General features: G+C 41.1%; 1 protein-coding gene across 1 annotated transcript; it reads right to left on the bottom strand.

Annotated features, from left to right (window-relative positions):
• Positions 1-725: 725 nt before the first annotated feature.
• Positions 726-25,421, bottom strand: gmppaa (GDP-mannose pyrophosphorylase Aa). Its single transcript, XM_053876835.1, has 12 exons — positions 25,284-25,421; positions 24,837-24,934; positions 24,616-24,719; positions 24,277-24,469; positions 23,647-23,706; positions 23,015-23,145; positions 21,113-21,247; positions 18,750-18,847; positions 18,618-18,664; positions 18,427-18,519; positions 18,020-18,188; positions 726-16,687 (listed from the first exon to the last, which is right to left on the bottom strand). Exons 1-12 carry the CDS (start codon positions 25,321-25,323, stop codon positions 16,587-16,589), a joined length of 1,269 nt encoding a protein of 422 aa, XP_053732810.1. The 5' UTR covers positions 25,324-25,421; the 3' UTR covers positions 726-16,586.
• Between the last annotated feature and the right edge of the window lie 271 nt (positions 25,422-25,692).

Genomic DNA, 25,692 nt, shown 5'->3' with positions numbered 1-25,692 from the left:
TTAAAAATGTAGTAAACTACACTCAATAAATTATTTTGAAACTACCCTTTAAATCGATGGGTCGATGGGCTGAAGAAATATAGTTTCAAAGTGTTGCCAGCGATGAAGAGTGTTGGCAGTTCTGATGCTGCTACCTTTGCAGTGAAAATCATGACTTTTCAGTCACCGCCACGTAAAACTAGTGGTGGGTAGATGAGGTTTCATGACACAGTATTGAACATACTGATATGGTACTGATGAGGCTTCATGAAACACTGTCCTCAGCTTCAGAGCTCAGTAGGTGGCGCTCTCGGTTTAAAAAATGTCGTGCAGTTTCATCAAAAAATGGTTGCTCAAATCCAGAGATTTTAGAGTTTCCGAAAATCAGGGCACTGTTTCACGAAGCCCCATCAGCCCATCACTAACTGAAGGGTTGACAAGGTTTTTCAGAGGCCACAAAATCGATGGAATGATAATAGTGAAGCAATCCGGAAATAAATAAGCAACAGAAACATGCTCACATGGTGCAAGACCTCTACCGAACAGATCAATCACACCAATACTGCAATTCATTTTTAACCCACAATTTATTTTTTAACAGTCAACACTACTTTTTTTCCATATAATATAACATAGCCTCAATCGGACTATATATATATATATATATATATATATATATATATATATATATATATATATATATATATATATATATATATATATATTGAGAGAGAGGGAGGCCTCTGTCCATCTATTGGCAACCAGAGTATAAAGAATATATTTCACATATTTCACACAAACATATTTCAATAAAACTTTCATGGCTGGCTGGAAATGACCTAGATTAGGTTGGATTACAGTAGCGTTCATTCATGATGGCAAAAAGGCGAATGGGATCTGTATTACCTTTGGTCTCTTGGACTCCCAGGTCTTGACTCATGCTCAGCCGGTCGCGAGTCTTGGTTTTCTCTGGTCTTGGGTTAAGTAGTCACGAGTACAACACTATTAGTATTCTGGAACTGTAGACACCGTATCGGTGCAGTGAAAGAGTAGTTGGACTCTCTACACCAGGGGTCACCAGTGCCGCAGTAGGAGCAGGTTTTCCTTCCAAACAGTCACCTTTCTGCCAGTCAGTCTGAAGGGACATGCACCCACTCCGGCCCCTTGGTGGTCCAGTTTGAGACCCCTGCGCTACACCACAGTAGTGACAAAGCTTTCAAAAGATATCCACCCAAATGTTGTCCTCTGCTTTTGTTATCAACGTTCCCTGAAAAATTACTTCAAAGTCCCTTGACTTGTTTTTGAGTTACTTTGTTGACAGACCAACAATTGCATAGGTGAGTAAATCTATAGAGATATTGGGGCTATAAAGAGTGAGGAAAATATTACTTCCACATTTATTTTGAATTATGGAAAAACAAAGAGCTCCAAATAAATAGGTTACGAAACAGACACACTTAAAACTCAAACCGAAACGCACAAACACTGAGCGGCATTATGTGTATGAGGAACAATACAGGTAAACAAAGAGTCTGCAGTTCTGACCCCACCACCAGATGGGGCCCAACATTATTTTCAAACTTGAAAGAGCTCTACTTATAACTGGTATTTTGGGTTGTAAGTTTGGACCCTTGGTGATTCAGCATGCGTGTAATATTTTGAATTCTGAGATATTTTTGATCATTTTAACTTTACGAAACAAATAAAAAACACCATATTGCTCCTCCACTGACAAAGTATCCACACGCCCATCTTGACCTGAGCTTCAATTGAGTTGTACTATAAAGATAAAGAAAAGTAACTTTGACAAGTTTTCATGCGCTATTTTGCTGTCACTGGGCAAAAACCGCCAAGAAAAGTGCTTTTTCAGCTTAATGAAGTGCCACATAATAAAGTGCAATCACACACTCTCACGCACTCGAGCAGCGTTTCGCTGTCCTCCAGTTTATTTTCACTTCTCACAATTAGACCCAAGTTTCGCTGTTATTGTCTTGTGAGAAAACAATTACTCAACAAATTTGTTTGGTAGCCGCACTGCCGCGCTTCAGTGTCATCTGAATTCTTTGGCTTATTACTGCTGTGACACAGGAATAGAACTTCATTGTCAATCACCAGACACTTATCATGCCTCTTTATCGACAGCTGTCAAGAGTGGAAATAAGTCCACTCCAAGAAAAAGAAAGAAGAAAAAAAATACATCCACAGACAGCACCCCTAGTGGCGCGTGAGCACCAGCAGTTTTTCACAGCAAGAGAAAAATGCAGCCTCAGAAGCCATTTTTTTCTTCATTTTAAAATTCTTTAGAAAAAAAAAGGTGGTCTCTCGTCATTTCTGACGCATCAGTCGCCTTGTCTCTGCAAAAGAGATGAAGCCTGAGGGCTTTACCATCCGTCGTTGGAATCCACGGTCGGGAATCGATAACAGTATATATATTTAAGTAAATATTCTACAATACTGAAGTTCAAATTCTACATCTTAAAATAAATAAAAATGGGAAAAAAAAATTACACAAAGCTGCCCTAACCCCAAAAAAATGGCATCTAGCATACATAAATAGCATTGTGTCTAAATTCAAAGTGGGGGTCAAACAATTTTGATTTGTGAAAATCTGTTCTTGAGAAGTAACTGTTGTGAAGATTTATAGAATCATTTATTTAAGTCACTTATTAATTTGAGGGGAAAATGGTACTACTATCTGTCGTGGTAGTAGTTGTCGCAGAATTTTTAATAAAGATTGAATAATATAATTCTCACTTGTACGTCGGTAAATATCTTGTTACAACTATTCAGTGCTTTTTCTGTTTCTATAGAAAAATAAAAATAACAAATCTTTACTTCAGACAGGAGTGAAACGGAGGAACTGGAATTTACTTTTCTTTACGAATCATGAGAATTTTGATGCCCATTCCTATTCATGACACAGTATCTAAGGGTTGATGAGGCTTCATGAAACAGTGGCCGGATTTTCGGAGCCCACTAGATGGTGCTGTCCACTGGAAATTGTTTGGACTTGAGCATCTAATTCAATGAAACCTCGCATCATTTCTAAACCAAGAGCGTCAACTAGTGGCTTCTGAAAATTAAAACACTGTTTCATTAACCCTGCAGTACTGTTTCATGATACCTCATTTACCCATCAGTTGTTTCCAGGACCAAACTGCGGGCAGGACGCAGTTTCTGCCTTTTTGGGTTCCAATACTGGAGACACACCCATGAGTGCAAAAGAAATTCAGAGTCAAGCAGCGACGGCAGCTATTGTTGGTCGCAAGTGTTACTGAAACACCAAAATTCAACCATGAGCGAGATGAAAACACGGACGAATGAGGAAGTACGAACATTTCTGGCACTTATCACGACACGTATCCACAGTTATCCAACCCAACCCTACTAAAATGCGACCACGTGGTCGCGTCTGAAGGCAGGTCAGAAGGGACGCCGGAACCGAAGAACCGATGCTCTCCAACTGACCTCACGCAGCACATGAATAAAGAAAACTTCTACCAGCAGTGGAGTTAAGATTCCCCTTAGGTTGACCATCTGGACCACTTAAATGTTTTATCACACTCCGAAACAAGCTGCTGCTGCTGCTCTCTGAGTGGTTAATTGATTTTCTTTTAGGGAATCACTCTCTAAATGTCCAATTTCGCTCGCTTGTCTGAACATCAGAGTGTCCCGACTGATAGCGCAGTCCGACATCGCTCCATTGTTCGGGGCCCCCTTGCTACTGCTGACTCGGACCTTGCTTATGGCTCGGCTCCAACAAGGGATAAATCCTCCCAAAATGTTCTTCCACAGACATTAGCTTTTTAGTCGACGTAGCATTGTCTTTTTATAAGACGCTCCACCATCAACATGACGACATGAAGCGAAGCCACATCAGGCGGCGGCTGGATCAATGCGCCACAGCCCAATATAGCCAGATTATTCAGGCTCAATATCCTGTTGTTCCTGAGATGGTCAGACTTTGATTGCAGCAAATAAATGCTGCTCACTGTTTGTCATCGCCCAGCGGCCCAGCAAATCTCTCCTGATCTTTGGCGACGAAAAATGCTCCTCACTGGATGCATCATCTTTTTTAGGAGAAAATATTTTTTCTTTTAATTTCATTCTTTCAAGTTTGTTTTTCTCCGTCTTAATGCCTGATCCACTTATTTGTCCTTCTGACGGTTCTGACACAGCAAGCCATCTGAACCTTGCTCAGGGGTACAGCGGCACAAGCCGGAGCTGGAGTCAAACCAGCAACCTCTCGGCCTTGTTTACCGCCTTAAAAACAGTGTAAACGTACTGTTTTTTGGGGGGAAATCTATCTTCAAAACTCCAAAATATTGACCCCTTTGCTGGCTCTGTTTGGCAGCTCAGGCGAAGATGTAAAATTTAGCATTGACAAAAGACGAATACTTCCATTTTCTTTTGGCCAGGCGTGCTACATTACTGAGGTGGAGAGATGCGGGTCATGACGGGTCTAAGCCTTGAAAAGATCCGCTATTCTCTGAGCAGTTCTCCAGAAAAATTCCAAAACATCTGGTGGCCTTTTATTTCGTATTTTGAGAACCTAAAGTCACTATAAATTCTCCCTATGAACTTCATCATGAGATCATTCTGTATTGACCATCACATTCCTCAAGATATGCTTATATTTTTATATGGTATGAACCCAACATCCAGCTTTGTTTAACCATTAACTTGTTTAACTTGAGTCCCAAAACTGTTGGTGTGTAAACGTAACTCTCAGCTGAAGTAGGTTAAGGAAGGGAAGAGTTTTGATGTTTATTTTTGTTGTTGTTTTGCTTACACTTTACTTATTTTAGCATGTATATGAATAAATGTATATGTCTTATAACATCCATAAAAATATTTGAAACTCAAAACAGTGTAAACTGACAGCTTCACAACTCACAAATTCTGTCATTGAATTTTGCTCTTATTTATGTACTGTTCATTAGACCGGTAATGAAAAACAGGTTCACGTATGAATGTACGACATTATTTATTCAATAACCTCAGTCCACCAGAGGAGCCACGCCGGACAATTTGTCGCCCGCAAATGGAGAAACTAATCATCCATAATCTTCTTAGTGATTGTTTATTACAGCTGCATTGTTGGGGAAACGCATTGTTGGGGTAACAATGAAGGCTCATTAAACCGCGATAATGATTTTCTAATCTCACTTATGAGGAGATTTTCGCCTAAACTGAGCTGGACGGGATGAGGGGAAACAGCTGGAACTTTGGTGCTTATCGTTCTCGATAAAAAATAAAAAAATCTTATTTTATTATATTCAGAAAATTGCTTGACAAATAACCAAAGCTGGGGATGAGCTAAAATTCCAAGGTTAAACTTTTCAAATTTGCCTTCACTTTCGTCATTGAGGATGAATTCATCTTTGGTTTCTTTTCATGTTAACTTCAAACCCTGTGGTGATAACAAAAGGCCTTTTTTTTCAATAAACAGAAATAATCTCTTTTCATTTTTAGCCAGCAGAAAAACACTGGAGGCTGCTGTGCTACCATAAAATCCAGCTATATAGAACATTATTATTATTATTATAAGACAGATGAATAAAACTCAAACGTTCCCAACCGAGTGTGTGTTTGATTTAACGTGTCATTTTTCACCGACTCTAAAAGCCAGCACTGCACAATTGCAGGGAACGGCCGGTGGCTTCACGTGGAAAAACAGCCGGCGCGACACGAACTATAGGATTTACAACCGTGCCATTAATTTAAACCGCAGGCCTCCGGCTTGATATTGATTATCCTTTAAGTTTCACAAGCATCCAACAGCATTTTAAAAGCACAATTTAACATTTTACCTGCGCCTCCTCTTTGTGCCGCCGCTGTGTTTGCTGTTGATTTAATACGATTAATTATTCAACAGTATTATTTTCTACAATGAATCTATTTCCTGCATCAGCAAACCTGGTAATGGCTCCCGGGGGGAAACACAGAGAGGGTCGGGATATCACCTGCTCGGATGGAAACAGGGGAACGCAAACCGGTGCCCGTGTTGTCGTCCGCTCAGTGAGCATGAGGGGGAGGGAGTGAGAGGGGGGTGAAATTGAAAAAAAAAAAAAGGCTACTGAAAATACTGTGTTTAAAAAAAAAAAATGGCTATTGAAAATATAATATGTTCGGATGTTGTACGACTACTGCTAAATAAAAATAAAAATAAATTCTGGAATTTCATAAACAACTAAATAATACTAAGGGTAGTAAGGGAAAAAATGGCTATTGAAAATATAATGTGTTCGGATGTTGTACTACTACTGCTAAATAAAAATAAAAATAAAAATAAAAATAAATTCTGGAATTTCATAAACAACTAAACAATACTATGGGTAGCAAGGGAAAAAAATGGCTATTGAAAATATAATGTGTTCAGATGTTGTACTACTACTGCTAAATAAAAATAAAAATAAAAATAAAAATAAATTCTGGAATTTCATAAACAACTAAATAATACTACGGGTAGTAAGGGAAAAAAATGACTATTGAAAATATAATGTGTTCGGCTGTTGTACTACTACTGCTAAATAAAAATAAAAATAAATTCTGGAATTTCATAAACAACTAAATAATACTAAGGGTAGTAAGGGAAAAAATGGCTATTGAAAATATAATGTGTTCGGATGTTGTACTACTACTGCTAAATAAAAATGAAAATAAAAGAAATAAAAAATAAAATAAAAATAAATTCTGGTATTTGATAAACAAATAAATAATACTATACTTATTTAAGTAAATATTCAGATAATAATGAAGTAAAAAATGGAAAAAAAAATCACACAAAGCTGCCCAAACCCCCCCAAAAAAATGAAAAAATAGCATTGCATTTTTGTGTCTAAATTCAAAGTAGGGATCACATTTTGATTTGTGAAAGTCTGTTCTTGAGAAGTAACTGTTGTGAAGATTTATAGAATTATTTATTTAAGTCACTTATTAATTTGAGGGAAAAATGGTACTACTATCTGTCGTGGTAGTAGTTTTTTAATAAAGATTGAATAATATAATTCTCACTTGTACACAGGTAAATGTCTTGTTACAAATGTTTAGTGCTTTTTTTGTTTCTATAAAAAATAAAAATAAAAAAATCTTTACTTCAGACAGGAGTGAAACGGTGGATTCGCGAGTTACAGAAATGGAAAGCTGTCGACGACTGAACCGACGTATTAGTGACAAGAGTTGGTGTCCAAATACATCAAAAACTGAATCCACATCTCTCCACTGACCGCACACCGCGAAAGTGTTTGTCCAATCAATAAGAATGTGGTGTGTTTCAAATGCGTGTTTCGCTGTCCTTGCAGGTGCGAGAGGAGAAAACTGCCTTTAATGCCGCTCTGCAGATTATTTACTGAGCGACACAAAGTCAAGCAAACACCCAACACAGCTCTGCTCAAACATTCAGTGGCTCACAGACCTGGTGACTGGAAGAACACCCACAGTGCCCTCTACTGGACAACCACGCTTGAGCTCTGGGGTGCCGAAACTAGTCTCACAAAGGGGCCCAAATTCAAAACGATCCTCAGCAGGACCTCCTAGAATTGGTCAGTTTCCAATGGTTTAAAGAGAAATATGAGACTGTCTGCCTTTAGTTTTTGTTGGTATCAACAGTAACCCTTCACCAGCAACGTCAAAACACGCTACTTTTCTTCAAAGGCTTCCGTCATATAAATATTCTTCTGCTATTTTCACTTGAAATGTTGCCCGTATTCATGATCCTAGCTGGCTCTGCTGTCCGGCATTAGCATAAGAGCCCGGCACTGTCCGCTGCGGAGCTCCAGCACCAAGGTGCCGTGGATGCAGAGCGTGCACGTCTTATAAATATTGCAGGATGACACATCTGTAGCGGCATCTATCACGCGGCAAAGACCAAGCAGCTTTGCAGAAGCACATGACGAGGCAGCGCTCAGCTGCACGGGTGTTTGGTCCCTCTGCTCTTTAGTTGGTGTGACCGTGTAGCCGGCAAGTTTGGCCACTTGATCTGAGCATTGGGGTCGAGCAGGCGCGGCAGAACTAATTTAATGTATGACTAGTTTTCCTCCACTCCTCTCCAGCAGAGCCGGGTCATGAACTGGAAGAAAGAGAAAAACAAGCAATCCGGGGTGTTTTTCTCAACGATTATTAGTTATGGCACCTTCAATAATTCCGAGGCACTTTTGATTCTTTTTTTTTTTTTACTTGCCCCGCTGAGTGAGTTTTGGAATACAGAGTGAGGATGACCTCACTACACAAGCAGCAGAGATGAGGATCAGCTCCAAGAAAGTCCAACATAAAAAGGAGCAGCGGCAAAAGGCGGAGCTCTGGATTTACCACAAAAACAAATGTGATGGGCTCGTGAGGCTTCATGAAACAGTGTCCGAATTTTCAAAGCTCAGTAGCTGGCTCGCTCTGCTCTAAAATCTTTGGAGTTAAACCACCATTTCAGTTGAACATCTAATCGTCTTTAAAGCGATCGCACCACCTACTGAGCTCTAAAAAATAAGGACAGTTTCATGAAGCTTCATCAGCCGTCGCAACCGTAAGAACAAGATCTCAGATAGAAAGGTTGTGTCTGGACTCCTCTATAGCAAAGTGAAGAGGCTCAAGAGCTGAATGCCAAAAGGGTTTTAGTTCCAGTCAAACAAGCTGCAACATAGACAGATAAGATCCAAAAGTTTCATGAAACAGTGCCCTTATTGTCAAAGCCCACTAGATGGTGCAATCTACTCTATTGTCTTTGGATTTGAACAAGCATTTCATTGAAACCTCTTTTTTTTTAGACTGAGAGCGCCACCTACTGAGCTCTGAAAATGATGACACTGTTTCATGAAACTTTTGGATCTCAATAACACAGCTGTGCTCAAGAGGAACGACGCAACGTCATGTTTTAAGACACTGATAGAGGTAGGCTTCTAGTCGCCTCTCTTTTGTCCAGGGAATGTTTCAGTAGTCCAGCAGGAAAAGTGGTTTCCAAGGCAGGATGGGCGAATGGAGACTTGTGATCCACGTTCTATGTCAGAAAGGCTGTTCAATGAAACCGGGACCCAAGGAGGACACTCTGGAAAACACGTGAAGCTCAGGGTTCTCCACAGGGATTTTGATCCCTGCAGTTTGGGCTGTCCTTAATGGTCTACCTTAAAAGGCGGAGTCTTCCTAGACTAGCGATGACATGCGAGTCAGAACACGAAGACCGAGAACTTGAATCTCTAGGACATTAATAGAGATTACTCCCTCGACCGGCGTCAACGGCACATAAGCGCAACCACTGGAAGCGGTTGCACGACACACGCCAGTCGAGAAGCAAATATATCAGCCTCTTGTAGATTACTGTTCTAACTGTAGGGGAATAGTGAACGAAATAAAGTCAGTAAATAATTGTACGCTCTTGTTTGCTCTTCCAGAGTTGCCTCATCTCCCATGTTTTGGAGTTGCTACGGCAGGGGACAAGGTTCAGGCTGATAAGCAGTTATGCTCCGTGACTGTAACTAAAAAGAGACTGATGACCAAAAGCTCGTCTCCAAGTCGACCACTTGGGAGTCAATGTCATTTCTGATGTGCAGCCGGCTGTAAGAGACGCATTAGCCTTCGCTCTCAACAAATATTCCTCCTCCTTTGTGATTAATTACACATAATTTACTTCTGACTTTTTTAACAAGTGTTCATACGGCTCTCTGCTCTAATAGACGACTCTTTTCATGTGTCAAATCCAGCGCTGGAGGAGTTTGACCGGCTGGGGAGTGAATGAAAGTCGAGTTTGCTGAGAAGTGGAACTAAGACTGTTTTCATTTGGGGGATTCTGGCTTGGCTCGGCACCGCCGTCTGCAACCTGCCAAAGCTCACAGTGAAAAGGCCCAAAAATACAAACTGGAGTGTCAAGGATGAGCAGTGAGCACAGCACTGTCACGACTTTCAAACTGGAGGGAGCGTCACTCAGAAGTTGGACCTCTGACTGCGACTGTTGACTTTACTGTGGTGTGGCAAACAAAGTCTCGTTCGGAGGAGATGGTCAATGTGGTCTGAGCCTTTGAACCGAGAAGATCTTCTTCTTTCTGTTTTGAGGTCAAACCTTTCCAGTGGTGACATCATTGTTTGGCCAACCATGCTCTGGAACAACAGTGAGCACCTCTGGGGTCTTACAGCAAAGTTTAGAAAAACATTAGCATTCTCTCCGACGCCGACAGCCCCAGCTATTTTTCTATGAGTTAAAACGGCGCGAGATGTCACTTTCTATTTGACAGCTCATTTGTCAGACCTTTAGGCCTGTGTTACTCATCTTCCTCTTAGCGCACAGATGCTGCCTCCACACCTGTGCTCTCAGGTGGAAACATTGCTGGGCATGTGCCCAGAGTGGAGCCGGCGTCCAGCACGAGCACGAAGCACGCTAGATGCAAGTGAACAATATCCATGAAGCTCATCTGGTTTTGGTTATCGTGGGAGAACATGAAAGATCAGAAATGAAGAACAGAATCATAGGGGTCTCATCTCTGACCATTGCTTTAGTCAACACATGGCACGTGGGCCACATTCGGCCATTTGTCTGCGCTAATCTGGCCCTCTTCAGGTCGGTGTGAAACAACAAAACTGGGCCATTTTTCACTTATCGGCCTCCATCATATTGGTCCCCGCCGATATTTGCCCAATTGCGCCCTCTTGTGTTAAGAATATAGCCGGCCGCTCATTCATGCTTTTGGCAAAGTGAAATACACAGCCACTTAATGTTTTTGTTAACGTTTTCCTGTTCATGTTTTCATCAGTGATAGATTTGATTCTACTTTTCTTCATTAATCCTTTAGCTAGGCCACTGACTGCATCACATTCGTTCGTAGGGCTTATTCAACCATTTTTGCAAGTCAGTCAGTCAACATTTTTCGGTCCAACTTAAGCAATAAAACCATTCTGTACAAGAATGTACATTGTTTTTTTCATGGAAGGTTTGCAAACAAATTAATATCGCCACAATATTAATACTAGAGCCAAATCTGACAAATATCGACCCAGAATATCGGCCTAATATCGGTTATTGGCTCTCCTAAGCCACTAGATATCGGAATCTGCACAAAAAAAAAAGCATATTGGTCGACCCCTAGATCCAAGGAGATGTCCCCGGGACATCCTGACTAGCTGTCACCTCAATTGGGCTTCTCTCCAACGGCTCTACATTGCATCTCTCTACATGGCTGGACTGCTATCCTAAAATAACAACCAAGATTCTAGACACAACTTGACCACTAGTATGAGCAGTTTGAAACTATGAAACTTCCTACTTAGAAGTTTCTCTCAAGCCAAGCCTACATTCTTGTCTGTGTATTCTCAGTCATATAAAGTCGGTGACCGCAAGGCGAAAGTCAGAATTTAGGCGGAGATGGTAACTGACACCCTTCTTCGCCACGACAGACCAATGCCAACAGATTCCCACACCTAAGGCATAACATATCAACTACTGTCAAGAAAACTTTAAATGTCGGCATTACGCATTACAGGTTGACGCAGAGGCATTCCAAATGAGTCATTGGTTTCCCCTCTCGCAGCATTTCGGATGGGAAAAGGAAACTTTGAGATGACCATTGTAAGCAACCATTATGTGCCCACTGGCTTGACTCACGGAGCCAAACACCGCAAACTATCAATGAGCCTCATGATCAGGTGGGGTACAATATACAGTATATTCAAGTGTCATGAAAGAGTATCGGAAGAGCGGCTCCTTAGGGTTTGCTAATCCCAACCATTTTTTTCTCTTAAACATTGATGTGCCAACAGGGTTCTGCGTCACCAAGTCCTCTTGACGTATGTCGATATGTGATGCAGTGAGAATATGTTGGAGCAAAAGTTACAAATATATATGTATTTCAACTTGAAAAAGTCTTCCAATGTTGAATATTTCATTATGGAAACAATGTAAATTAATAATCCCCTCCCAAATCTGCGAACAGTTGTCAAGACTGTCAGACGTTCCTGCTGACCTACTTGATAATTCATCACAGCACATCAAGTGCGAAGCGCACGTCGGTATTTTAGCTGCTCCTAACAATTAGTAATGAGATTGATTCACGCTTCCTTCTGGGAGGCCAGTCGGATTAATTGTTTACGCCGAGGAAACCGGTGTTTGTTTGCTGCGGCTCTGTCAAAGGTTTCCCAGGATAAATTGAAGTGACCTCAGATCAAGATGAGGCTGTGGAATATTCTGACAGGGCTGCCTGCGGTTTATAAATATTTCCACGGCGTAAAATGCTGAAGAAAATCAAACACCAAAACAATTGCTGCTGTGAATATGAAAACAAATGATTTACAATATCAGATGTTGCTTCAGGCGCTGCAGTGAAGAAGACGGTTTGTCAAAGTCTCGCTGAAAATAAAGGTTTTAACCCATTGTCTGGTTGTAAAGAACGGACTCGGAACCAAGCAAATCGGAAAGCCGATCAAACACGGCTAAGTCGGTGTGAAACTCTTTCACCTATCAAGATCAAGAATGTTTACATTTAATGTCAAGTTTCAAAAAAATGCAGTAAGAATGCGTCGGCCATATTGGCTCATTCCGTGCGAGCTGTTGTGTTTATCCGCCCAAATCCATCTTAGTCATGGAATTCACAAGATGCTGAAACCTGATAACAGTGGAGATAGAAGCCAAAACACATCTTTACCAATGTATCTGTTCAATGTTTTGGAAAATGATGATGTCATAGCCTCGCCTGTTGAGCTAGTAACTCCTTTCTGCAGCACCTCACATGCCAATGGTATCGCCTGGTGAGAAGGTGAAAGCTAGGGAAGGGCTGATGAGGCTTCATGAAACAGTGCCCTAATGTCCAGAGCCCAATAGAAACTCTCGTCACCTAGTGAGCTCTGAAAATGAGGAGAATGAGAAGTTTCATGAAGCCTCATCACTAGTGAAAACCCTCTGAAGTACTGTTGACGCTTGGTGTGATCTAACAATGTATACCAATAGCAAAGAGTAGTCAGAGGCATGCTAAAGTAGAAGCAGAGTTTAACCCAGTACTTCGCATTATGTACGTCGCAAAATAAACAAAAATGGTACACGGAAAGACAAACATCTCGGAGCACTTAGACACCTCTCACATAATCATAACTTTGCAGTAGGATACAGCGATAGACAGCACCACCCACAGGACTGACGTCCCCTTGACTAACCTGAGAAATACTAACCCATAACCTTTGTGTGGAATGTAGTATTCATTGTTGAAAAAAAAGATGGAATTGAAAAGGTGCATATTCATGTGGAAAAGGCCTCAGGCATCACTTTTAACATATTTTGTTGAACATTCAAACATTGTTCAAAGAATATCAAGTTCATGAATTCGCTTTCACGTCTCATCTTCTGACTGAGGAACATTCTTACTTGGAATAAAAATGAATCATGTATTCACCATCGTAGTCTTTCGTACGGAAAGACATACAACGTTCTGTTAATGAAAAATAAAAGTAGCCAGAAATGTCTTTCGGCAGGAAAGCACTTAGCAGTATTTACTATTCTGACGCGATACTGAAGCCGGTAAACACCAGCTGATGTGAAAAGCGGGACAGGCTTCACATCGTCCGCACCAATTTATCCCTGTTTCCTCGGATCGACTGCCTTTCATACATTTAACAAGAGTGAGAACTCCTGTTAGAAACGATGTGACTACAATGCATTTGGACACATTAGAGCGTCTGAGGAGGTAATAGGAACACTTCCACTTTCATCAGGCTTCATTTACAGAGCACCGACACCCCAGCAAGGAACACAAACCCGACACCAGCCACTGGACTGATTATGTAAGCTGTGAATGAGGGGGATAAAACACAGCGGGCGATGTGCTGAGGGAATACAGGGAGGGACATACTTGGATAGAAGAGTCGGGCTACTTTGTGGTGTTGTGACGGTTGAGATTCTCAATAGAAGATGATGCCGCGGCACGTCCGGCATCGCACGTCCATTAAAATCCTGCCATGTTTTGCACATGCGGGCAAAAGGAGCCACTTGGATTGTGGCAAATGATCGCGGTGAATTACGCGACAAACAAAACAAGAAAAAAAAGTCTTCCTTGTGCTCACTGATCATGTTGTGAACGTGTGCACAATGAGTGACCAGAGTCAGGACCGTTACATTTACACGTGCTCATGAAACGATAGTCGTGCAAGTACGTGTGTACACGTACACACACACACACACACACACACACACACACACACACACACACACACACACACACACACACACACACACACACACACACACACACACACACACACACACACACACACACACACACACACACACACACACACACACACACACACACACACACTCTCCGAGGTTCATCTTGGTGTTTGGCAAACGCTCACTAACAGCGATGTCAACCGTTCAATCGGCAGTAACCCTGTGCATCATCTGGTATTGGTACTTTAATTAGCCCCTATTGGGACCCCTAGCGATGCTGCGTCAGGAAACTCCCATATAGGGGCAATTACTCCAAGTCGAACCTGGCGCAGGGAAGTACAGCGTTCCATCACTTTTGACACAACCTTGTCTTTAACAAGTCCTGGATGTATTTTTGTCCCAGCAATGCCTCTTCCACAGCTCGAGGCTAATAAAGATGAGCGCAGAAACTTTTTGAAATACATGGCTAAACATTAGGGATGCTCCGATCTGATCACTGATACAGATCACATGGATTGACAATGAATTTGGAATCAAAATGATGAGACCTTCAGCGTACATGATGTGAAAACATGAAGCATTAAATCATTTTAATTCAGACACGTTTTTATATACCACTTCAAGGAAGCAAAAATAGAAAAACCTTGCGGAGTGCAGCAATTATTCTGTCAAAAGGACAACTGGAAACATTTAATTTTATGTGAGACGTCACAGGTGAATCTCTAGAGACTGTGCTATGTTTATTTTATTTTTTACTTTACTGACCAGCCACAGTCAGTGTGTGCGGCTGGGGACGACTGTCTCCGACACTCAGACCCTCAACATCGGGTCTCCTCAGGGCTGTGTTCTCTCTCCATGGCTCTTCTCTCTGTACACTAACTGCTGCACCTCCAGCCACCAGTCCGTGAAGCTGATCAAGTTTGCGGATGACACCACCATCATCGGGCTCATCTCAGATGGAGATGAGTCGGCTTACAGGAGGGAGGTGGAGCGGCTGGTGAATGTACTTCCTGAGGCAGCTACGAAAACTAGGATGCAGTTGCTGGTGGAGTTCTACACAGCCATCATCCAGTCCATCCTCACCTCCTCCATCACTGTGTGGTACAACAGCGCCACCAAATCGGTGTTCCACTTCAAGGCTTTGTTGTTTCTATTGTGGAGGACACACCAATGTAATATTATTGTTATTGTTAAACACATGTTCATCATCCCAATATTTCATCACATTCCTATTCTTTTCTCATTTTTTATGAAAACCATATTATAAACTGATCGCAAAATTACTGCTCATATTTTGTTTATTTTAGATGATGATACGCGTTAAATTCAGGCAGTATTCCAACTAGTGTTCCAGTCTACGGTTCAGTTGTTTTCATTACGGAAGACATAGATTATTTAAAATAGTAGAACTCTTTTTTCTTTGAAAAAAATCCAAAACAAATTCGTATTGTCATGATTATTACTACAATAAATTATTGACAACTTGAGTGAGAAAAACAAATGAGATGCAACACGCTTTTCTCTTGACAATCCTCACAGGGACAAAACAACCCGGACAACGTGACAGGAAAATGATTTCAGATTAAAAGCGCGAGGCCAACAGCAACCAGATCCAGATTGACTGATGAAGTGGGAGGAAGCGATGGCTGCTCTCAGACGCGCGGATGAATATGAAACAAGACCACAGTGACGCAGACACTTTAAATGAACTTCTCTTCCACACACGCAGAACTTTTTCAGCAGCGTGTGCATGGCGTGGATTAACATGCATTATGCTGCATTTCCATTTCTCCACAACACTGCTGGTGTAACAAGTGAAACAAAAGCGCAGGAATTATCCCGAGTGCTCCGGGCCTCAATAATTAAATGTTAATAAGCTGCTGCCATAAATTGGAAAAGTTCTTCTCTTGATTGTGAAAAGGACACTTTCCCCTTCCTCCGACTCGCTAATATCCCATTTGAAAAGCAGCATTATTTGATTGCAATGTAAATCCTGGCGCTCGTGTGTTTATTTAAAAGGTTTTCATCAGAGCTGCTGTTAATAAACAGTGAGGAAAAACTTTTTTTAATCTCTAGTAATTCTCATCCAGAAGTTTGACAAGAACGGCCTTGAGAAGCAAAACGGGGTCATCCATAAACAATTTTTATCATATTACAAATATATTAGAATGTGGTAATGTGACACTGTTAAGTCAATAAAACACTGAATGATTAACCCTGGTGCTTGACTGCGTTTCTCAAGGTGAATCAAACCGGGTGATTAGTTTCTCTCCAATATTGCAGACGCTTTGTTGACGCGTAAAAGCCTGGAGGGCAAATATATAAAAAATGTATTTCCCCCAACAATTGAATGAACGTCTCACATCTTCTCTCTTGACGTCTTATATACAGTAACTCAGAGGCGGCGGCGACATGTGACTGCCAGCATCCTTCATCGGTGACAGTGAGTGGAAATGGCGTTGGGGGGGGAGATTAACTAGAGAATAATTTGGTTTTTGAAGCTGCGGTTGAGGTCTTTGTGCGGGAGGACAATTGAGTTGAGGATAATCACCTCGCAGGGAATGGTCACGTTACAACCTGAGGGGACAAAGCAAGGAGGTGCTTAGCATGGGCAGGTGGGTTGACCGTAGTGGGGTTGGGTGATGAAAACAGAAAAATGTTTGAGTCAGTGTTGAATTTAAACAAAAGAGTTTGATAGTTATTGGCAGCGAAAGGCTGATGAAGCTTCATGAAACAATGTCCTCATTTTCAGGGCTCGGTAGGTGGCGCACTCACTACAAATGCCCAGACGTCTGAGTCAAGAGTGCCATCTAGTGAGTGCCATCAGTGACGCTGTTTCGTGAAGCCTCAGTTTGTTAGTCAGTAAAAATGAGGTCAGTAATATTGTCGTCATATCTTCTCACATTGTTACAGGGATATACAGCAGCCAAGTTGAATCAGATAAGCCCACTGGAATCTTTTCGTAAAAAGATTTTTACAAGCATTTCACTGAAAACTCACATCATTTTTTAACAGCGAGTGCCACCTACTGACCCGAGGCACTGTGGCATGAAACATCATCAGTCCATCATCGACTGTTGGTGTTTTTTCTGACAAATAAAGGACTCCTTTCTTATCTCATCATATTTTATCAATTCAAAAAATAAATTCGTCTTTGATTGATATAGCTGTAACAATGTGAGCAGAGATGATAAGAATACAACTGACCTCATTGTTACTGGGTAATACACTGAGGCTTCATAAAACATTAGGTGGAGCTCTCAGTTAGAAAAATATGTGAGGTTTCATTGAAGTGGTTGTTCAAATCCAGAGATTTTAGAGCAGAGAGTGACATCTCATCCAGTGGACTCTGAAAATGAGGACAGTTTCATGAAGCCTCACTACAAGTAGTTTAAAGTCAACTTGCAACACAATGACCTAAGATGTGCGTTTAACCGTCTAAAATCCATCACTTAAATTGTATCCCATTCTAGGATCTTACACTGATTCAAATACCTTGTTTAAACAATAAACTGTTAACTGGTTTAGATAGTCTGGAAATGCATCGTGAAACTTCATGAAACAGTGTCCTCACTTTCAGAGCCCACTAGATGTCAGTCTCTGCTCTAAAATCTCTGGATCTGAAGAACCACTTCAATGGAACATCTCATCATTTATAACTGAAAGTGCCACCTTCTGAGGAATCTGCTTCATGAAGCCTCATCAGCCCACTTAACACACTGCACATTTCTCCCAAACAGACCTGAACTTAGCCACAGCATTTGGTTCTAGCATTTTAACTTCAGGCAGACAGCACCAGACCTGGGTCCGGGCATCTGATGAACTACTCAACTTTCAGTTCAGGACAACGAGCAGTCATACGCTAAAGCTAGCTTAGCATTTCAGAGGGACTCAAACGTGGTCACGTACCAAGTATCGTGATGGATGGCGTCAGCTTTCCTTCCCTGAACAGAGTCTCGCTGTCAATCTTGGCAAACGGATCGTTGGGATTGGGGTCACTTGGGGTTCCTTCTACTCTCGCCCACTTTCCAATGGTGCTGTCCCATCCCACGATGCTGTTCAGCACACAGCAGTGGTCCTGCAACAGCCATACACAACACTTATTATCCAACTCAAATGAAATGAGCCAAGTCGATTGCTATCTTGTTTATTTCACAGCCAGAGACCGGAGACAACAAATGTAATATAAAAATATAAAACTAGGATTATGATATTCTTCTTCTTCTTCTTCCAAATTGCAGCCTTGAAAAACAAGACCCGCAGAGATCAGCATGTCTGACCCGAAGCACAACTCAAACCATCTGTACAAGACTCACCTGCAGAGTGGCACCATGCAGAATGATCGACTCACGAACTCTGACCCCAGCACCAATAGTCACACCAGTGCCAATGGACACATTTGGACCCAGCTGGTCAAGGAAAACAAAATGAAACCCATCAATATCACTGCTCTCTTAAATAGACTTTTTGCTCACATATAAATACGTATTCAGAACCGACGACTCACCATGGCAGTCGGGTCAATGTTGGCAGTCGGGTGGATATAAACATTGCCTAAAGAGAGCAAACAAGAGGAGCGACTTCAAGCATTTCCTCACCATCGCAGGTGAAAACTGAAGCTGCATTACAGATGCTTTACCACTGATTTTGGGCCCGCCCTCTTTATTCGACGCCAGCCGCTCTGGATGACTGGTGTGGTACTGGTTCAGGTACAATCGGCTGGCATATATGGCAGATCTGAAATCGAAGAGTTTCTCATTTGAACATGATCTCTTAACAGTAAACTAAAGCTTGGGAGAAAGTGTGGTCTGAAAGGCTGCATGATGCCAAGGTCACCGTCTCATTTCCAGGATAAATGACCATATAAACACTTGAGCATCGATCTGATTCTTTGAGCTCCAAGTAGAGAGAGATATTTCCCTCATTTCTCTCCTGAGGTCTGGTTCTTCCATGGGGAACGCAGAAAAGTGAGTCCTGAGTCTGCCCTGGGGCGTCCTACCAGCTCAGCATGACCGAAACGCCTCACTAGGGAGGCGTTGAGGAGACATTCTAACTGGATGAACGACAGCTCGCTCCTTTCATTTGGTGGAGCAGCTGCTGACTCCTGCACCTGCATCTCACAGGAGCTCAACACCACCTGTGGGAAACTCCTTTCAGTCACTTGTACTGTTTGTCTTTTTTCCAAGTTGGTAAAAATTGAATCACTAAATTTTTTTTTGGTCTTCTAACATCAACAGAGAGCATCTTAAAAGTGCTGACAACTCAATTAGAATTTGAATGTTGTCTTGACTACACAACATGGTAATAGTAACTTCAGATTTGTTCATGAGGATTGGTGGCATATTAGGTAGTTATGACTCACCTACTAGCATCTTCTTCGGGAAGTTGCTCTCTCTAAACAAAACTCTAATCACATACATGAACAAATAGTATTGCAATTCACAGTCTTTTTTGTTTGTTTATTGGTGTTTAGATGAATGTACTTATTTTTCTTATTAGGTCAAAGAGGGGAAAAAGGCCCTCAAAATGTATTTGATTAATTTATTGTGAATTGTTGAAGATTAAAATATAAAGACATAAATAAAGAAAACTAAAATCCCCCTGAGCACTCCACTCTGCAATAAAAACTCACATCCTCGGTTCGGAACAGCACAAAATGGCGATCTGAATTTGAGCCATAAGGCCGTTAAAAAAATAGCAAGGGCTGTGTTTGATCAACAGGCTTCTTCCTCTGCGCACCGTGAATATCAATGTGCCTGTGAAGCTGGTTCAAATGAGTGACCAACTTTGATGTGTTGCCATAATTTGATGTCAAAACTAGCTAGCGGCAGAAAAACTTTTGCTTAATCGGCGACTCTTTCCCCTTTGTTGTCTCAACTCGGAACAGTCAGTGATGGAGGTGGGTCTTCAAGGTCTCCCTTCCAGGTTCGTCGAAACTTGGCTGCTACTTCTGAAGCCATGTTGCCAACTCCTCAGTTAGAACAGTCGCCACTGGCCATCATAAAAGACATTAAATCATCTCATCGCCTTATTAAATCGCACTTGATGATGGTGGGAGAATCGTACTGGGGTGAACACAAGCAGACAGTGGCGTCACAGAATCTATATCCCCCTTAACTGCTTCTTATTTACATGGATTATTAGTCTCCACATCATTTTTGAGTAGAATGAAACGCTTGATGACAGCACTTGATTCGACCAACCAGGGAGCATATTGTGACAATAGTGAGCCGACTGAACTTGTTAACACGAGGGCAGCGACTATCAACTACTTTGAATGTCGACTAGTCACTGACTACCTTAAGGATTACTCAACTTGTCAGCAGTGAATTGTTATGAACACTGAAACCTCATACTTCAATTTTAATAGCTCAAAATGTGGTGTGGAAGCGATGTGTCCTCTTTTCAGAAAACGGTACCTTAGTTTGGACATTTACAGTCGCAACAGTCCTGTCGTCTCAGACTAGTGCGGAGAGAGTGTTGACATCACGAATAGTCGATTATAGTTGACTATGTGGACTAGTTCTTAGAGCCCTAGTTACTGTACTGCACCTTAGGGAAATGTAGAAAGTACAATACAAAACAGAGCAAGGCACTGATCTCCACCTGAATTAGGGGCAGATCAGAGCACTACAGTGAGACTGTCCGCCTGTGAGTGCTTTGTAGAAGGTAAGGGACTATGATCAGAAGACTGAAGCGACACATGCTTGCTATGGTAATCGGAACTGGAAAAAAGAAATCACAATAAAAGTCGACCAGAAGAGTCAGGAACTGGTCAGGATTTAGTTACAGTTTGGCACAGGTGCGTCCCAAGTTCGGCTTAACATATGTAAGGTCACAGGCCTACGACAACGGCTAAGATAGTTATTAGAAGGGACAAAAAAAACTCATGACTAGAATCAGCAGTACAAGTGAGTTAACAGTATGATTCCAAGTCAAACCAGAAACCCACCAAGTGGACTTGCATCACGCAGCATGTGAAACGTTGACAGATGGACTCACCCTGCAGACTTGATCTGGCTCCAGAAGCTGAGGGTTTTATAAACAAAGAGTTTGCCCTGTCCTGCCAGGGCCGTGAAAATGTCTTGCTCCAGACGAATGGCTTCCGCTCTGTGCCAACCGTTGGACGGTTCCTCTCTGCAAGCAACAGAACCCCAAATTTATGCACGGCGCTAGCATCTGCGGCCCGCGTTTAAAACAAAACAGAAAGGTCAAACGAAAGACGAAATACACTTAGTTCGAATTTGGGTTGGAGCCGAATGCAAATGATGATGAACAGTCAGGACGGTGAGTAAATTGAGACGATATATGCTGGAGATTTTTCATCCCCGTCCATGCCCCCGGAGTGAAACGCATCAAAGACGATAATGTTGTTGTTACCAGCGCAGCACTTAGCTCGTGGTGATACAAAAAGTAGAAAGGTTAGAGCTCCATATTAATCAGGATCTCTGGCATCGTGTAATTGTGAAAGCCTAAAGATGAAAACAGTGTGAAATATTGATGAGCCATATATTTTAATAGGATTTCACCCAGAGTAGAAGTTTTACCCAAAAAGTAGGAAATGTGCTTCGAGGTAAAGTGGTCCCTCTGCGGTATGGCAGGATAACTTCCCCTTCCTTTAAGTGCCTCTGATGTGTTTGGAATTTTAGGCTGAGTCAGCACCAGACTCTTTCTAAATACTATTGAAGTGAACAGGTGTATTGAGGGTGGGGTGTTTCAAGTATTTCAGGCATCAACTCTTTTGACATAACAGATTAAAAAGTGCAACAACAGCACAAAGACATTTTGTAATGTGAGTGGATAGATGCCAAAAAACAAGCACAATATCAAGACACTTTAAATAAAAGCTGCTGTGATAAAGGATAAGAAGAAACAATTTCAGTTGTGTTATTAAAACCAGGCAAATGAAGAGAGAAAAAGATCAGAGAAAAATGTCTTGGGAAGTCTAGTTGTGTTGCCAATCTAGCAGAGGATGCAGAAACACAAGCTCTTCACTGAGAAGCCAGGAACTCCCATTCCTCTTTGGGGATTTTGGATGGGCCAAAAGGGACAAATATCATCTCCCAGGTGAATTAAGAACCTTTTTCAGCAAGTGTTGTGAAAGGAGCGTGGTTGTCGTCAGAGCATTGACAGAAGGGAGGCGCTCGGAGAAGATGCAAGCAGACTAGAACTACAAGAGACTAGAAGAAGATAAATGTCATAGCACCGCTGTTGGGTGAGAAAAGATCAACTAAATGGTAGAGTCGATTTGAACTCAAAAGTAATTCACGCAAAAATGCCATCAATGCTTTTCGGATGATGTGTTTGGTAAAAATGAAGAGATAAAAAAATAAGATGAATTACAAAATGTTTTTTAAATGCATGCAAAAATTGAATGTAATAATTCACAATATATGTATAACAACGAAAAATATTATTTTTAAAAATGTATAAAATTTCCTGGTGCAGTGGTTGAGGACTAGTGTTTCTAAACTATACCAAAAACTGTATTATTTATGAGTGCATTCAAGAGTTTTCATAATTCAACAGCATCTTTTTTTCCCGCCAAGACAGAGCAAAATAAGTGTAAAATAAAACAGTTTCAACTTTCGGCTGAGAGTAATGCAGCCATTTCTAATCAGTCCAAACAAAGCCTGAAAGAGTGCAGGCTCAGTTCACAAGCGCCCAAAGCAAACTCATGACAAAAAACGTCTGCTATTCAAGCTGACACCATCTACCGAGTGCTCTATAACCACACCGTGCATCCTACATGCGCAGACTTACCCATCATAAGGATATCTGGCGACCGTGTGAGAAAACAGAAATCATAGTTGATGGAGGGAAAAACAATGAATGAGAACAAAAAGAGGTGGAAATGGATGTATCCGTACGCCGACACATTCACAGAAGAAACCCCCCACTCACAGCAACATATCCTGCTGGTTCTTCTGGAAGACAGTGCCGATGTGCTGGAAGATATCGGGGTTGAATAGGTAGATTCCGCAGTTGATGATGTCACTCACAAACGTGCTGGGCTTCTCCACATAATGCAGGACCTGAGAGAACCAAGAACATTTCAGCCGGTTTCTGGGAAGTGGGTGAGTTTGACTTCTAGAGGGAGATGAGAGGCAGTGTGAAATGGACTTTAAAGCATCTACTCTCCAATATTAACACGATGCCTAATAATAACCGTGTTTCCCTCAGGTTAGCATCATGTTCCTCAGGTTTATAACATCTACAGAACTTTAAAAAAGTATGGGAAAGCCCAAAGCAGATGGATTGACTAAACACAAGATGCATCAGCAAATTAATTCCGAGTTTCACATTACAGAGTAACTAGAAATGTAACCCTCAAGTAACATGAATATGATACAATTTATTAAACAGTTTGTAGTTTTTCTCCCAATAAAGATGCAGAGGTGGTGGTTTCATATTATCACTAATACATTATTTGTTTTGCCCAGAAAGTCATTACATATATTAGTGCTAGATATACAGAGGGCAAACAACTGAGAGCGACAGAAAGTGACAGAGAGAGCGCAAACAAAAGTAAATACCTCATTTGTTTCCTCGTTTTCAACAATACATCCATAATTCAGGGACTGTTTTCTATTTGCCTGCAAAGACATAAACAACATCAGTTTTATTATAGGGCTTTGTATGGACAGGCATCGATGCGATACGTATCCCGATACAGAAAGTGGTGACCTGATACATTGCAATACATTGCCACGCTGTCAGTTAAAAAATATGTGTTGACAAGTGCCATCATTTAAAGGGGGGAAAATATATAATGCAGTACAATTTTATGCGCATAAAAACAAGTATATTGTTATGAACTCAGTACAGTTAGACTTTCTGTTAAATTTCATAGTCCAACAGAGGAATGAACAGCTCCCTTAATCAACAAAATAACCGCAGTGAACAGAAATGTCACAAATGCAGATGCATATCCAAGTATCGTAAAGAATCAAGAAAATATCACACAATCAAGTATTGCGATGTTTCAGCAAAAACATCAATGGAATATTGCACAAACAAGTATCACCATATTTGAGCATATCGATATTTTCTTACACCCCTCGTTAATAACATAACATCTGTCATGTCATGATAGACAGAGACAAATAACAATTCATATTTATCTTTTTTAAAGTACAACTATTCATCAAAGACAAAATACTCACAGTTGTACCAAGAATGACAAAACTGTTTGGCTCGCCATGTTCCTTCTGGAAGCTCAGCATCTCTGGGAGTGGAAATGCCGAACACACATCCGCATTGAGAACAAAGAAAGCTTCTGGATTACCAGAGACAATCTGATCTCTGAAATGATAGATGCCTCCTCCTGTGCCCAAAGCTGCGTACTCCTGCAAATACCTGCAGTGCAGACAAAAGGGCACAACAGTAAGCTTCCTCTTCACTAAAAACCACCAAAGATGAGAGATATGTCAAGACTTTTTTTCCACATGTTAGCAATTTACAGACAAAATAAAATTCTAATACGCAGTAAATCAGAGTCATACCTGATGGAAATTTTAAATTCCTGTTGTGCATTTAAAAGAAATCTGTTCAACTCTTCGTTTGGCTGGTAAAATCCAATAAGCAGGATTTCCTTCATGTTTTGTACCTGGAAAAATAAAACGAACACGCTTTATGTTTGACATTAGCCAGGCCAACTTTGAGCAGACAAATAGTGAAACTAGACTGGTCATATCGAAACTAACAAGGATTTGACAAGTCTCACCTTGGCACAAGCTTCGATGTGGTGCTGCAGCATTGGCACTCCTGCCACTGGGAACAGTGGTTTGGGAACTTCAAATGATAGTGGTCTGAATCTTGTGCCTGGAAATCAGGTATCAGTTGTAGGTGTTACAGCAAATAATGGTTCAATGTGACTGATGTCCATAACAAGGCCAAAACATTCATCGTTCCATTACACCACTCGTGTATTTATAGTTTACACCTGCTTTGCCCAAACATGTATACTTACAAGTTACTGTTTCAAAGTGCATAAATATCATAATTGCTACTCATTAAATGCATTTAAACCATTCGCATTTACTCCGTACAAAACCATTGTGCCACGTCAGTATAAGATGTAAATAAAAACCGAGTGTATTAGCATAAGCAGTGTAGCTCGATTTTAAGCCCTTTTCACGCTCAGTCACAGGGTCAGCAATTGGCGTCTCACCTTTCTGAGGCCCTCCGATTAAAATTACTGCCTTCAACATGTTGAATTTAAGGCTAATTGTGATTTATTCGTGACAGTCAGCGAGTGACGAAAAGCGTCAGCCTGGTTCTGCATCCGTGATCGCTTCCTCGTTCGTCAGTGACGTCATAACACATGGAAGCTACGGAATGGATTTAACTACAGAACTCGGATTGTCTGCTCCAATATGCGCTTTAGTTTAAATCGACAGAAATGGGAATGTAGATTAAAATAATAATAATAGTAAATAGTGACTTCTTTAGTTGATTATTTTATTTACTTTAATTCGTATGTTTTTTTGCTGTAACAGTTAAATTCCTATTTAAATGTGCTTTGTTTATTACAATATACTTATAATAATAATAATTGTCTGCTTATTATATTTTCATTA

Source organism: Synchiropus splendidus, chromosome 10 (assembly GCF_027744825.2).
Source record: "Synchiropus splendidus isolate RoL2022-P1 chromosome 10, RoL_Sspl_1.0, whole genome shotgun sequence".
Taxonomy (NCBI): domain Eukaryota; kingdom Metazoa; phylum Chordata; class Actinopteri; order Syngnathiformes; family Callionymidae; genus Synchiropus; species Synchiropus splendidus.
This window is presented reverse-complemented; position numbering and strand designations above follow the sequence as displayed.

Excerpts from the sequence above, each read along its gene's own strand:
- gmppaa (XM_053876835.1), bottom strand. The coding sequence starts at position 25,323 with ATGTTGAAGGCAGTAATTTTAATCGGAGGGCCTCAGAAAG. Across the intron at positions 23,146-23,646 it reads AAAACGAGGAAACAAATGAG|GTCCTGCATTATGTGGAGAA; the intron begins GTATTTACTTTT and ends TGGTTCTCTCAG. Across the intron at positions 18,520-18,617 it reads ACATTGACCCGACTGCCATG|CTGGGTCCAAATGTGTCCAT; the intron begins GTGAGTCGTCGG and ends TTCCTTGACCAG.